Consider the following 12,436-nt stretch of genomic DNA (forward strand, 5'->3'; position numbering starts at 1 on the left):
ATAGCCGTCGGTGGTTCACTGGGCACCTCCATCAATTTTCTCACCAAGATTCACTAGTTTTGTTTGAATTGATTACTAATCTCATTGTTATGCACAACCTGGAGTGTCACTGTCCATAGAAGTTACCCAAAGTTTTAGAAAAACGCAGAAAGAAATTAAGTAAGTCTATGGAATGTCTAAGCAAAGTAAGTGGTTGTCATGTTTATGTGTATATAATACATATTATTAATAATCTTACATTTGTACACACTTCCTATTTACATAACTTGACTTCCTGTTTGGCATTTTTGCCACATTTTTTGTGTCAGCTTTTCCCCACTATAAATTCATATGTTCAGCTGTAGAATGGGGTTTCCCCATGTAATCCCATCACCCTGGTTGCACAATCTGGCCACTGGGCTTCCAAAAATAGCTCAAAATGCTTTCTGAAATTTTTTTCATGTTCCATTCTTCCCCCTCAGTAACTGATATTTCTATTGTCTAATTGTGCAATTAATAGTCTGTGTTTTTGTTTTAATACATACATACACAGACACACACACAGTCTGTCTGTTTAAAAAATACACTCAATGTAAATTTTACCTGAATAAAGATTTTCAATTTTGTCTAGCTTTTCTTCAAATAATTTTGAAAACCTTTTGAACTGAAATAACTAGAAGCTAAAGAAAACTATTCTCAGTACAACTGAGTGAACAGGACTGTTGCATCCTGTGAAATTAGGTACTCTGCTCAAGTTGAGACTACACAAGCCAAAGTCAGCTCACGGAGTCATAGCTCTGCACAAAAATATCAAGTCCAAGCTCAGGCTTTTGGGAGAGGTTGAGGCCTTCAAGCAAAAGCTTTTATAAAAGCACTAGAGACACAAAAGACAATTCAATGGATAAATTTAATCATGTTATTGTGAAATGTGATCTTTTGAATTTTCTATTTTGTTTAAACCTTTATTTTGGACAATAGAAATTTTAGTTATGAGGGAAAAATGGAGGACGAAGAAACCTTTCAGGAAGCATTTTGAGCTATTTGTGGAATTGCAGAACCAGGGTGACAAGATAACAGAAGGAAAATACAATATAAATGTGGGCATGTCTATTTATAATGGGAAAAAGCCAATACAAAAAATGTGAGAACTGGAAGTCAAGTTGTGCAGATAGGAAATGCACGCAGATGTTAAGAATTTTAATAAGATAGATATACCTCAATGGATGGACCTCGAGATGGATTCCACAATGACACTTAAATGTCCTAGGATCACTACCCACTTTCCCCACAAGTTGACTCCCACGATCATTCATTTGTACAACTCAACATCCACTAGAAGTCAACCTCCACACCTCACGGTCCACATCTGGTCAATGGTGGTGAAAAGAGTCTTGGACGATAGTGCAAAATGGGCAACGCTCTGCGTGATTTTCTTTTCCATTTACTTCAATCGGGTGGAGTGCAAAGCAGGCTACCGATGTGCTATTGCCCGTTTTATACTCTGCCCAAGATAAATCTCACCCCCAATATGTCCTGCATTATATGCTGAATGTTGAAAACTTTATAAACCTGAACCATACACTGACAGATTTGCTGCTCTCCTTTGTTCTTATAAAATACCTACTGGACAATCCCATAGGTCTGTGAGGAGCATGATGGTCTTTCTAACTATGTCATCCAATTAGTTCATGGACAGCAAGGTTAGCAACACCAAAGTAACAACAAAACTGAAAATATCTTGACAGGGCTCACACCTTTGAAAGGTACACTTCTAATAAAGGAACTGTCACTTGTTGGAGCTCAAAAGGTTTTTAGCTGGCAACTCAGGATGGATGGATGTTTTATTACTTCAACTGCTGCAGAACTCTCACGTGCACGCACACCCCATTCACCGTTGCCAACAGTTCAACTCGGAAGCACAGCTCAGTGGTGGTGCCCTAGTCTGCAAGAAGCCCTTCAAAATGTCAGATCCATTTCTGGCATTGCCCACTTGGCTCAGTTAGACACACCAGATGGTGAAGCCTAACACAGTTGAGTGACCTCTCAGCTTATCAATAGTTGTACATTACAGCGCCGACTCCCATTCTTAAAGTGATTCTTCAAAACTTCAGGCCTCATTCAGTGAACCTTTTAATTATTTGTCATGAATCATATCAACATGATCTACTAAAATAATATGACTAATAACACCTGGAGAATACATTTCACAAACAAAACAAGAAAAGAGCATTGAATTGCATTGTGTTTGGAGTTAAGAATCCAATGATACTCATGAAATAGATGATGATCTGTAGGTTGCAGTGTTTTGTAAATCCTTCACACCCCTTTGTTTTACTGTGTCAAATATTGAAAAGGTAGCTGGGTTGTCACATGGTAAGCATGCAGAGGTTGGGGGTGAAAGAGCATTGTAGGGTCAAAGCAGGTGGCACATGATTCTTCAGCTGGCCCATGGTATTGCTGACCTGGGGATGCCTGATGATGCCCAAAGTGATAAAATGTCCCAACTCCCCAGTGCCCTCTCTTGGCTGAGCGTAATGCTAACCCTGTCTCGAAGCAGGCCATACATCTGCCCTCTTGGCTGCAGTAGTGTAGGCCAGGCAGACACAGAAAGAGCTAAAGTTACAGAAAGAAAAGCGGAAACCTACCCCAAGAGAAAAAAAAATCCCTGAAATTTATACTCTGTCCAATTTAATCTTACATGATTAAAAATGCCAAAAATGAAATGGAACGACAGTTATTCCCCATGAAAATGAAATGTGCTTGAGCACAAGTTTTTAAACTGAGGCACCTGCAAGGGAGATCCATAAGGTTACCTGATCTCTGTCCCATTATCACCAGATTTTTCTATTTCTCTGTATTTGTTGCTATGTGGTAGTACAAAGATGGTTTGTGCAATGAGAGCGAAGTTTCCTTTGAGTAGCTGACACCTTCTTTTAGAAATTAGAACAGGGCATCTCTGGGAGTGTGTCAATATTTGGAAGGGGTCCCAAGGAATGTGTATGGGTGCACTGGAGATCCCTGGCATAATGTCAGAATTGGCAGGGGGATCCTGTGAGTGCGTCAATATTTCGCAGGAGGTCTCCCACACAGAAAGGTTTGAAAACCTTCACGATGAAGACTAGTTTACCTGGAAAAATGCTTAATTTGTGGCCTTTGTACTTACATATGGCTATGCCACTCAGAAAAAAACAAATAAGAGCAAAGACACACACACCGTGAACAAGAGTATTACTAACGCAACTGACCTTTACTATGATGCTGTATCAATGAGTTGACTGAACCTTCTAATGCAAATAGGGTGTGATCCAAGTTGAATTGTAGTTATTAAGGCATTTATAATCAATAGCATTTATCAGGGGTGACCCAGAGCTATAGTCATCATTTGCTAGACCAGGCCATCCAGTTTCCCAAGTCACCCAGCAGCTACTGGTCTCACATCAGTCTCTAAAGTGGCCTAGCAGCTCTGCTGGTCTCACACCAACAGAGCTTGGCTGGTCATGTTCTATACTACCAGTTGTTCAGCAGGGAACGGATCATGTAACAGGTTCCCAGCTGATCCAGCAGCTCTGGTGGATATGAGAAAGATTCCCAACTAAATTGGAATCCCAACCTCAGCCAAGTTTTTAAATTTCACCTGTCCATGGTGGGTTTTGACGGCTTTCAGGTAAGGCAACTGACTGAAGTGGCTTCACAGTAGCGGTACATTGGTTGGAGGAGGAGGAGGAAAGGGCAGAAGGGGATGGGGAAAGGCCAGAGGAGGAGGTGGGTGGGGGGAGGCAGTGCAAACGGCTCCACCCACATAAGCCCACCAGCTGTTTGCCAGTCCCAGATGAACATCAAGGAGATATAGGTGGTCTTTACCATCCGCCCTTGTTGGTGAAGGAGAAGGTGGGGAATCAGTTGACAGCACGGGCACTGAACATCGGGGCGAAAGCCAAATCAAGGACTAATATAAAGACAAAGAGGAAAAGGAGGATCTCCAATCGACAGTGTTACATTCCTGCTGCTGCAGAAATAGTCAACATCTGCTTTTATTCCCTACTTGACTTGGAGCTTGGGAGGAAACACGCTCTTGCCAATAACATCAGGCTCTGCGTGGATGAAATGAAAAGTGACAGCTTCCATATATTTAGTTCAACTCTGCAGAACAGCTCCAGGTCCCAGATGTCAATCTCCCAGGAGGGTGCGATTAACACAAATACAAATGCCCCAGTTGGCAAATTCTTCATAAAACATTCAGTCTGTCCCTACATACCAGCCTATCACTGACAATTATCACTTTGAGCACTGGAATTAATCAGTAACTTATCAATGAGACGATGAGTAACAAGTTGGCACAGCTGAAAGTATGTGGCAAAATCTTATAAAAACCTTTTCACAGAATCTTATCTCCAAGCACTAATGGGTTTGAAACTTCAGACAGGCCAGTTATCAGAAAATACATTTAATTTCCAATTTGTAATGGCGAATGCAGAAATCTGAGGAGAAATGAGTATGTAAGGTCAACTCCCTGTAAATAATGGTATTGATGTAATGGCTGTCTGGCACCAGCCAGAGGTATATCTGCAGATTCAAGTCCTATTGGTCCACATTGAGCAGCCACTTTGTTTTCAAGAATGGGACTAGCCCATTCACATTTCAAAGAAGGACTTTATCTCTATCCAGTCAACATGGCAGTACATAAAAGAAAGCTAAAGCTTTAGTCGTAAATTTGAGATGGCCGTAATGCCACTTTGGTCAAATAGCCAATACTTTGGTCTTTTCACTGTCATGGGCAGTAATTCAGGGCCTGGTGGGTGCAGAAGCAGGAAACCCAGGCCTGACTGTCTAGACTCACTTGGGTGAATATGGCCAGCCTCTGTAGAACTGTACCTCAAATGAGTCACTTCTTCAGGGAGAAACTGGGGGGAATGAATGAATATTTTACAATTAGGTTGCTCACCGTCAGATTATTTTGAAATCGTCCAAACTACAAGGGCGTTTGATAGAGAGGATTCTCTCACAAGCTCAGATAAAACATTTTGGTGATGAAAGGATGCAATTTAGTTGAATCCGAAATCTGAAAGGATTTAAAGGGGTAGCTAGGGAGCAAGGCAGCGAGCGAGGGGGTCTCTGAAACTGCTGAGCTAATTTAAAAACATGGAGCTGGCATGAGTGTTAACAGAGGGAAAAAAACATCGACCTTTAAATAGCAGGGAAATGTCAGGACTGTACTGTGTACTTGGACTTATTCAATCATAAGACTGGGGAAAGTGATTAGACGTCAGAACAGGACACCTGCAATTACACATGAAGATAAGATAGATGTGATAACTCACAGGTGAAAGGCTTAATGCTGCTGTGTATGTGCTTGTGCTGTTTTAGTCCAGACGAGGTGGCAAAGGTTTTTCCACAGTCGGGGCAAGCGTGTGCCCGGGCTCCAACATGCTGAGACCTGATGTGCCGCTGGAGGTTGCTTGGGTCGGTGAAGACCTGAGATGCAGGAAGGATAGAAAGCAACAAAAAAAAAGGAAGTCATTGGAAACTTGTGCAAAGGCCTGGTCCCGTGTAACGGAGATCTCTTTTAAACAAGAACAATCATTATCGCAGCGGAACCTCGATATTGGATAAATACTTGAAGGGGAAAAATTTGCAGAGCTATGGGGAAAGAGTAGGGGAGTGGACTAATTGAGGAACTCTTTCAAAGAGCTCGACGGGCCGAATGGCCTCGACAGGAACGATGGGCCGAATAGCCTTCTTCTGTGCTGTATGATTCTATGATCCCATGAGCACCCCCATCATCTGTACCTCGATTAATTGTACAAAGTTTAGCAGGAGTCGGGACCTTGTTTTGCATAAACCAGTTACAATGTAATTGAATGTTTTATGGCGATACAGACTTTGGGCCCTTGATTCAGCAGGATAGGCGGCTGTTCTCTAGATGTCCTGTGTCTGGTAAAATTTACTACCTATGCAGCTCTGAAATAATGCTCTGCATCTGCTAGACCAGCAGGAGTCAGGCTGCCAGCAATTTTTCCAGAATGTCTCATTTTTTAAAGAATGGAACAAGGCAGCTCGTAGCTGCACATGCTGGGAAATTGATTACATAATCTAAATAGATCAATCTGAAACTGGAATCTCAGTAAATGTGGGAGGACTCTCGATTATCAACCAATGGAGGCTCTATTGGCAATGATTGGTGCTTTATTAACCTTGTGATCAGGCAGTAATAACACGTAATTATCACACCTGGCTTCAGTTAGTGATGGTGCATTGCAGAGCTAAGGTCTATGCACAAAGGGTAACTCCAGGGGGAACAGAGGTCCCCAAACTCCCACTGTGTAACAGTCTAGAAATTACACAGAACTTATGCTCAATCTCACATAAGACAGCACACCACTGTGCCTCCAGGGTAAGAGTTACCTAGCAACCACATAACCACAAATAAACATAATTTAAAATTATTACAAATACCAAAAAATTGCCTATGAGGTTGCTTTTGGTTAGTTGCTGAAGATAAGATGGCAACGGAGTTGGGAGAGAGAATTCAGAAACTTACTCCACAGAGTCCCCTGGTGGCTGGAGCCTGCAACTGCACTGTGACAGTTGACATAGCAAAATTGAATGGGAACTGTTGACAGGAATTTACAATGGGAAATGTTGACAGAAAAGAGTGTCCAAAAATCTTGACAACAGGAAGTGAAGTATGTGGACAGGAAGTGCATGCCCTGTGTAATATTTTTAATATATAGGTAGACAAATATTTTATAGGTATATATATATACAATTAAAGGTTATGCATCTGGCATCCCAAGGGCTTTGAAAAGTCTTTCTCTATATATATATATAAAATTGTATTTAGTGTGCATTTGACCTGGGAAAGTACTGATACCTGTGGACTAATATCCCAACAATGAATCATAAAGAGAACAGGAAATAGAAACTGGGGTTAAAAATGGGTATTTTCCTGGGGACACTTTTTTTCAAACTTGCATCTTGAGCAGTATCAGAGTTGGTACCAATTTGGTAGCTTCTGGAACATTCTTTAAAAATTAGAATTAGAGCACCACACTGTTGACTTAGGTTTAAAAACAGTATGGACCAATTTCAGTTTACCTTGAAATTGTACAGAAGCTCTGCCATTACTGAACCTTCACAGCAACCAGGATTCACAGCCCTGTTTCTGCTTCGGTGTTCCGACAGTGACTACACTTCAAAAGTAGTTCATTGGCTGCGAAGTGCTTTGGGACGTCCTGAGGTCGTGAGAGGCGCTATCTGAATGCAAGTCCTTTCTTTCTTTGTGTGTGAAGGAAGCAGTGTTGCGTTGGGACCCTTCACTGAGTAGTGCAAGGTCAAAAGGCACTTGAACTAGTCACTGTGGGCAGTCCCAGCTGAGGTAACAAAGAGCTCCTTTTTTCCTCCCCTTTACTCAACAGAAAAACTACACAATCTAACGCTCTGCTCACTACACCACCTGATAAGAGTACATTTCTGTTTGAGTCAGTAGAAACTCAAACAGCAGAAGGAAAGTGCTTTGTTTTATTAAATTCCAAACTGGCTTTCGATCTTTTGTTTGCCCTTGTATTCTTTTCTTTCTCATTCACCTTGGCATTGCACCATTCTCCACTCCCCAAACCCACAATGATGCACAAGGTCTTTTTGACTTGGGATCTAAGGACGATAGTTACCCATTACTCCTTAAGTTTAGCAACTATATAAATATATTTGAATCGTACTAAAGGCTACACAGGATAAAACAGGGATCGGTTTTAACTTCATCAATTTGCAACAGGATGATATTAGCACAGATTTCACCTGCAGTTTTCATACAAGATAGTTCCAGGCAGTGTTCCAGTTTGCAAATCGTTAACATCAGAATTTGACACCATGGCCCAGTCAGCCCTGCTACAGACACAAGCCGCAATGCCACAGTTAGTCCCATTGCAGACACGCCCGCAATAAATCAGTCCCTTTCAAGACACTCTGCAACAGTACAACCCTTGTCCTGTTACATCTCCTTGTCCAATAATGCCAGTTGTGTGTAAATGGATTTCACCAGAATTTAATTGCACGTTTTTCCAAAATCGCTCAAAGTACAAGGTACAAGTTCTGAGCTATATGGTACAAGTGAAGTCTAGTCGATCGGAAGAACTCAGTGGAGATGAAATGGGTCACTGATCAGATTCTGCCCATTAAACAAATTCCATCATTGTGGATCTCGATCCACTTGCTAGAAAAATAGAGAGTGACATTCCCAATAGTCAGAAGCTCAGTTAACCAGTATCCCCATGAACCTCAACACCAACAAGCAGAACTCCCATTAGTCAGAATCCCCACTAACCAGCTTCTATTGTACCAGTTTAGCTCAAAGTCTCCATGCAAGAACTACTAACATTATAAACAATAAGACAATGAAAGGTTTGACTCTTCTTACCTTCAACCTTACCTTATCACAATTTTCACACTCAAAGCGTTTGCCGCTGTCATGTGACATTTGATGGCGAATCAGATTGGATTTCCAGTTGAAGGCCTTCGGACATTGGTCGCACTTATATTCGCGTTCCTCGCTGTGAATTATCATGTGTTGCTCCAGGCTGCACGGACAGGAGAGAGGGGACAGAGAACCTTTAACTTAGTACTAAGTGTTAGCATGTCGTACAACAGTTTTTGTAGATCCTTAAAAAAGAAAATGCACTTCAGCTCTCTCGCTATCCCAGCAGGTAACGGCATCACCTTCTGTGGTACAGAGACCAGAAGGTTCCAGGTTCGATCTTTGGTCAGCGCTGAGTTCACTGCTCTCAGCTGCTCTCAGGTAGTTGGGGTGTTACAGTTGGCTTCAGTGCCCCTGGGCTATAAATCCTCCAGAGTCCCAGCTGGAACGTGTGCCTGAGTGGCTGGTGGGATGAGCACAGGATTGGACTCAGCATCAGTGCCCCTCATGGTTGATTAGCCCGCTGACCCCTGCTGTCTGGGGCTCACACGTGAAGAGCGGCCACCTGCAATGAAGGTACCAGGCAGCTGTGATGCCACTTGCAGTTGAATATCCTACTGACACTCACTATCTTGGGGGCCACATATGAAGAATGGTCACTTGGGCAAAATACCAAGCGGGATATTGGCTATCGGCTCCCTGTGAAAGCGAACTCCAGCAAAGGTTGGTGCCTTCGGGTGAGTAGGGGAAAAAAACAGGGGGAATAAAACAATGTATCGAGCCAGAGTCTAACACCGGGGGTGGCGGGGGGGGGAAACATAAAGTGCACAGAACAAAAGAGCAGGCTTTAACTGTTAGAATCAAATATTTACAGAATAGGGAGGGGTTTTACTGACCCAGCACTCAGATAAGCAGTTAACAGACCGGGATTTCCAATCTGGGAGCCATCCATTTGCGAGTGAGCTGCAGGCTGCATATACGAACGGCAAAATCATTCACTTCAATAATATATTCTCATTATTAACTACTTTAGCTAAACAGCCTTCCAGGAAATGACTGTGAGGACATTGTAGCTTCTACAAACACGACCCATTTACAAACGACTTCCCCCTCTCCTCCCCCCCTCTCCCAAGTCCACTTGAAAGAGAATGGGTAACAAAGCTTTATCTTGCTAAATTGCTGGAAGTTGCAGCAGCGAGGGACTAAATCTTTTCAAATTAATTCCAACAGCACAGATAAACCATAGTTAACATAGGTTTAATAGAGCACAGCCCAGTTAGTGAATGAACAGTTGTGTTTCCATTGTACCAAGTGATAAGAACTTAGCATACATCACAAATCTTGAAAGTACTACATTTGCACAAAGGTGTTTTTAAGTACATAAGTAAGGACAGAAATTGCAATTGGCTCTGTTGTTACCAGAATGAGTAACTCAGGGTTGACATCTGCGCTAAAATAGCACAGAGAGAAATTGGGTACAGGAGCTTCGAATGGATGCACAAGAGCAGAGCTGATCATAGATTCTACTCTATAATAAATTAAAATACTCTAAACCTTGGGCTCTGTCTGATAAGTAATGGGGCAACAAGGCAATAAAATGCAAGATATGAAATAGAGTTGAAGAGTTAAATCTAGAACACTACTTCAAGTCAAAGAGTGACCGTGGGACGAAGGGATACAGGCTCAAACTTAGAACTGGTCCTCTTCACAAAGAGTGATCAACACATGGAATGGACTTCCAGGGAGGGTGGTGGAGGTAGGAACCCTGGAACCATTTAGGAAACATTTGGACACTGCAATGGGGAGATGGTAGGTTCTTTTTACATGGATGGTCTAGGAATGGCTCAGCTCATCACTTTCTACCTTGTGATGTTACTCTGAGTAGCGTTTTGCTCACCTTGCACCTGTAGCAACGGGAGAATAACATATCAGCATCAAGCTTACCTTCCTTCACTATGGCCTCTGCTGTTTAAGAAAAATGTGCAGCACATTAAATTGCTTAAACAACAATCATACATTCTACGCCCCAAAAAAAAGGAAATGGGGCTGACTTGTGAAAATGGCTCAAAAGAGAAATCGTGAATATGGCCAATCTGAAGCAAGAAAAGAGTCACTGCTCTAAATATCGGACTGTCCACCCTCCTGCAGGCACTGTCGGAGCCGCTGTGCGGTTCCAGGACTTTCCGCATTTGATACAGATACATCAATGGTTTGCGAGCAGACTCTGCACGCTGCAGCGAGCGAGCAGCTGCATCTGCACCCACAGGTGGCATCATCAGCGGCACAAAGTGGCATAGGGGGTTAAACCGCCACCTTCTCCGGCCCCCACCTTGCCTCTGGTCGGACGCATGCTTACCTGTACTCGTTGGGGAATATCCGATCGCAGTCCTTGCACTCGTGGAGCGGCCCGTCGTCCAGCTGGCTCTGCTTGAACCCCTCGTTGATGGTGGTGAAGATGGCGTTGACGTTGTTGCAGGCGTAAGCCTGGTGCCGGCGCAGTGCCACCTTTGAGCGGAAGAGTTCGTCGCAATCTCCGCATCGGTACCTCTGCTCCTCTGCACAGAGGGCCGGCGGTCGAAAGAAACCCGCACGTGCAAGGAGAAGAAGAGATAAAAAGAATCAAAATGTTTAGCAGAGAGCTGGTTAAAATCACGCAGAGAACTGTTCAGGCCCGATTGCTGAGCGGGCCTGTACTGTATAATCATAAATTATTGCAGCCCGAGTTCAAACAAATTAAAGAAAGGGAGCAGCTATTATTGAGTTTACGAGGCAGCATCCTGATCCCTGTGCCAAGTCAAACAATCCACTGGATGCTGTAAATTTTCCAGCATAACAACTGGTGTGAAGGGGGTCAGGTCCGCCTGCACCCTGCCCCCACACCTTTCGCTTGAACAGGAGTCTCCCCAGATCCCCCTCCCCTTCCTCTGCCCCCACGTTCTCCACACCACAACCTCCCCGCCCTCGGAGAAGCTGTCAGTGTATCTCCGCTCTCATCAACAGCACTTGGGACGAAAGAGGAATGCGAGAGAAAAATTAAATCGTGGCCTAATGGGTTTCAAAAAAATAATAAGGAGTCAAAGAGAGCACAGTTATGTGCCCTTTGCACACTAATCTATGAAGCCATCTCCTCTAGGGATAGAGCACTGAACAGCTTATTTGAAGTCCCTGGCTGTACACAGGCTGCATTTTTCACTATTCCTGTTCCACACCATATTCCCTTCTCCTGGCAGAATTTTCTGGTAGCTTTTTTTAAAATTTAAATCCCGATTTTCTTCCCTCCTATCCTGGAGGTGTTGGACCACCTAGTCTACCACAGGTCTATGGCACATCGCCCTCCAGTGCCTCATGCACGAGCCTTGACAGGTGAGCGGGTGGCATCGCAGCCAAGGTCAAGGTCAAAGCCAAGGTCAAGGCCATGGTCAAGGCCAAGGTCAAGGCCAAGGTCAAGGCCAAGCCAGCCCTGGCCCAATGTCCAGCCGTGTGCACTTTCCGTTAGGGCCCATTGCACAGCAGTAAGGTGCAGGAACCCCTGTCTGATTTTCTTTTCCTCCTCCCTCCCTAACCCAGAGATGCTGAGGCCAATTGCAGCAACTCCCCTGCTGCCCTGGCTGGGGTCAGCTAACTCAGCATAGACCGAGAATGGGTCATAGGACCTTCCTGATTTGTACGACTCAGTAACACACCAGGCGGTGCATTTACCCACTGAGCCAAAGGGGTTAAACTCCTCTCTAAATAAAAAAAACATTCTGAAACTTGTTAATGCTCAGCTAACCACGGATTCCAGCTTTGAGAAAATCAGGCACCAAGCGTTCCAAACCCCTTGTGTTTCTCGATTAAACATAATAAAGTTGTACTGATTCTGTTGCCTTGAGGGCAAAAAAGATGGACAAGACTGGAAGATCCGTCCTTAAAACTCTTGGGGACAAACATTTTGGGTTGGGCTTGGTTTACTTTTCATTTCTTTTCAATTCTGAATAAATGTATTCCATGCATATGTAGGGCAAGTGGCAGTTGAAAGTCTCGTGGGCACCTTGTGCGCCCATTTAC

At 43.5% G+C, this 12,436-nt stretch overlaps 1 protein-coding gene across 11 annotated transcripts in view; it reads right to left on the reverse strand.

Moving 5' to 3' along the window:
* Positions 1 to 12,436, reverse strand: part of prdm16 (PR domain containing 16) — a 518,186-nt gene that overhangs the window by 48,537 nt on the left and 457,213 nt on the right. For 8 of the 11 annotated variants that reach the window (XM_067970262.1, XM_067970261.1, XM_067970259.1 and 5 more), the window contains 3 exons: positions 10,746 to 10,944; positions 8,393 to 8,552; positions 5,298 to 5,451 (listed from right to left, as the gene is read on the reverse strand). In XM_067970262.1, coding sequence (XP_067826363.1) covers positions 5,298 to 5,451; positions 8,393 to 8,552; positions 10,746 to 10,944 — 513 coding nt within the window. The remainder of the gene's footprint in view (positions 1 to 5,297; positions 5,452 to 8,392; positions 8,553 to 10,745; positions 10,945 to 12,436) is intronic. The other 3 variants (XM_067970263.1, XM_067970260.1, XM_067970256.1) reach the window with 1 other exon arrangement.

This window comes from Heptranchias perlo, chromosome 32, assembly GCF_035084215.1.
Source record: "Heptranchias perlo isolate sHepPer1 chromosome 32, sHepPer1.hap1, whole genome shotgun sequence".
NCBI classification, from domain to species: Eukaryota; Metazoa; Chordata; class Chondrichthyes; order Hexanchiformes; family Hexanchidae; genus Heptranchias; species Heptranchias perlo.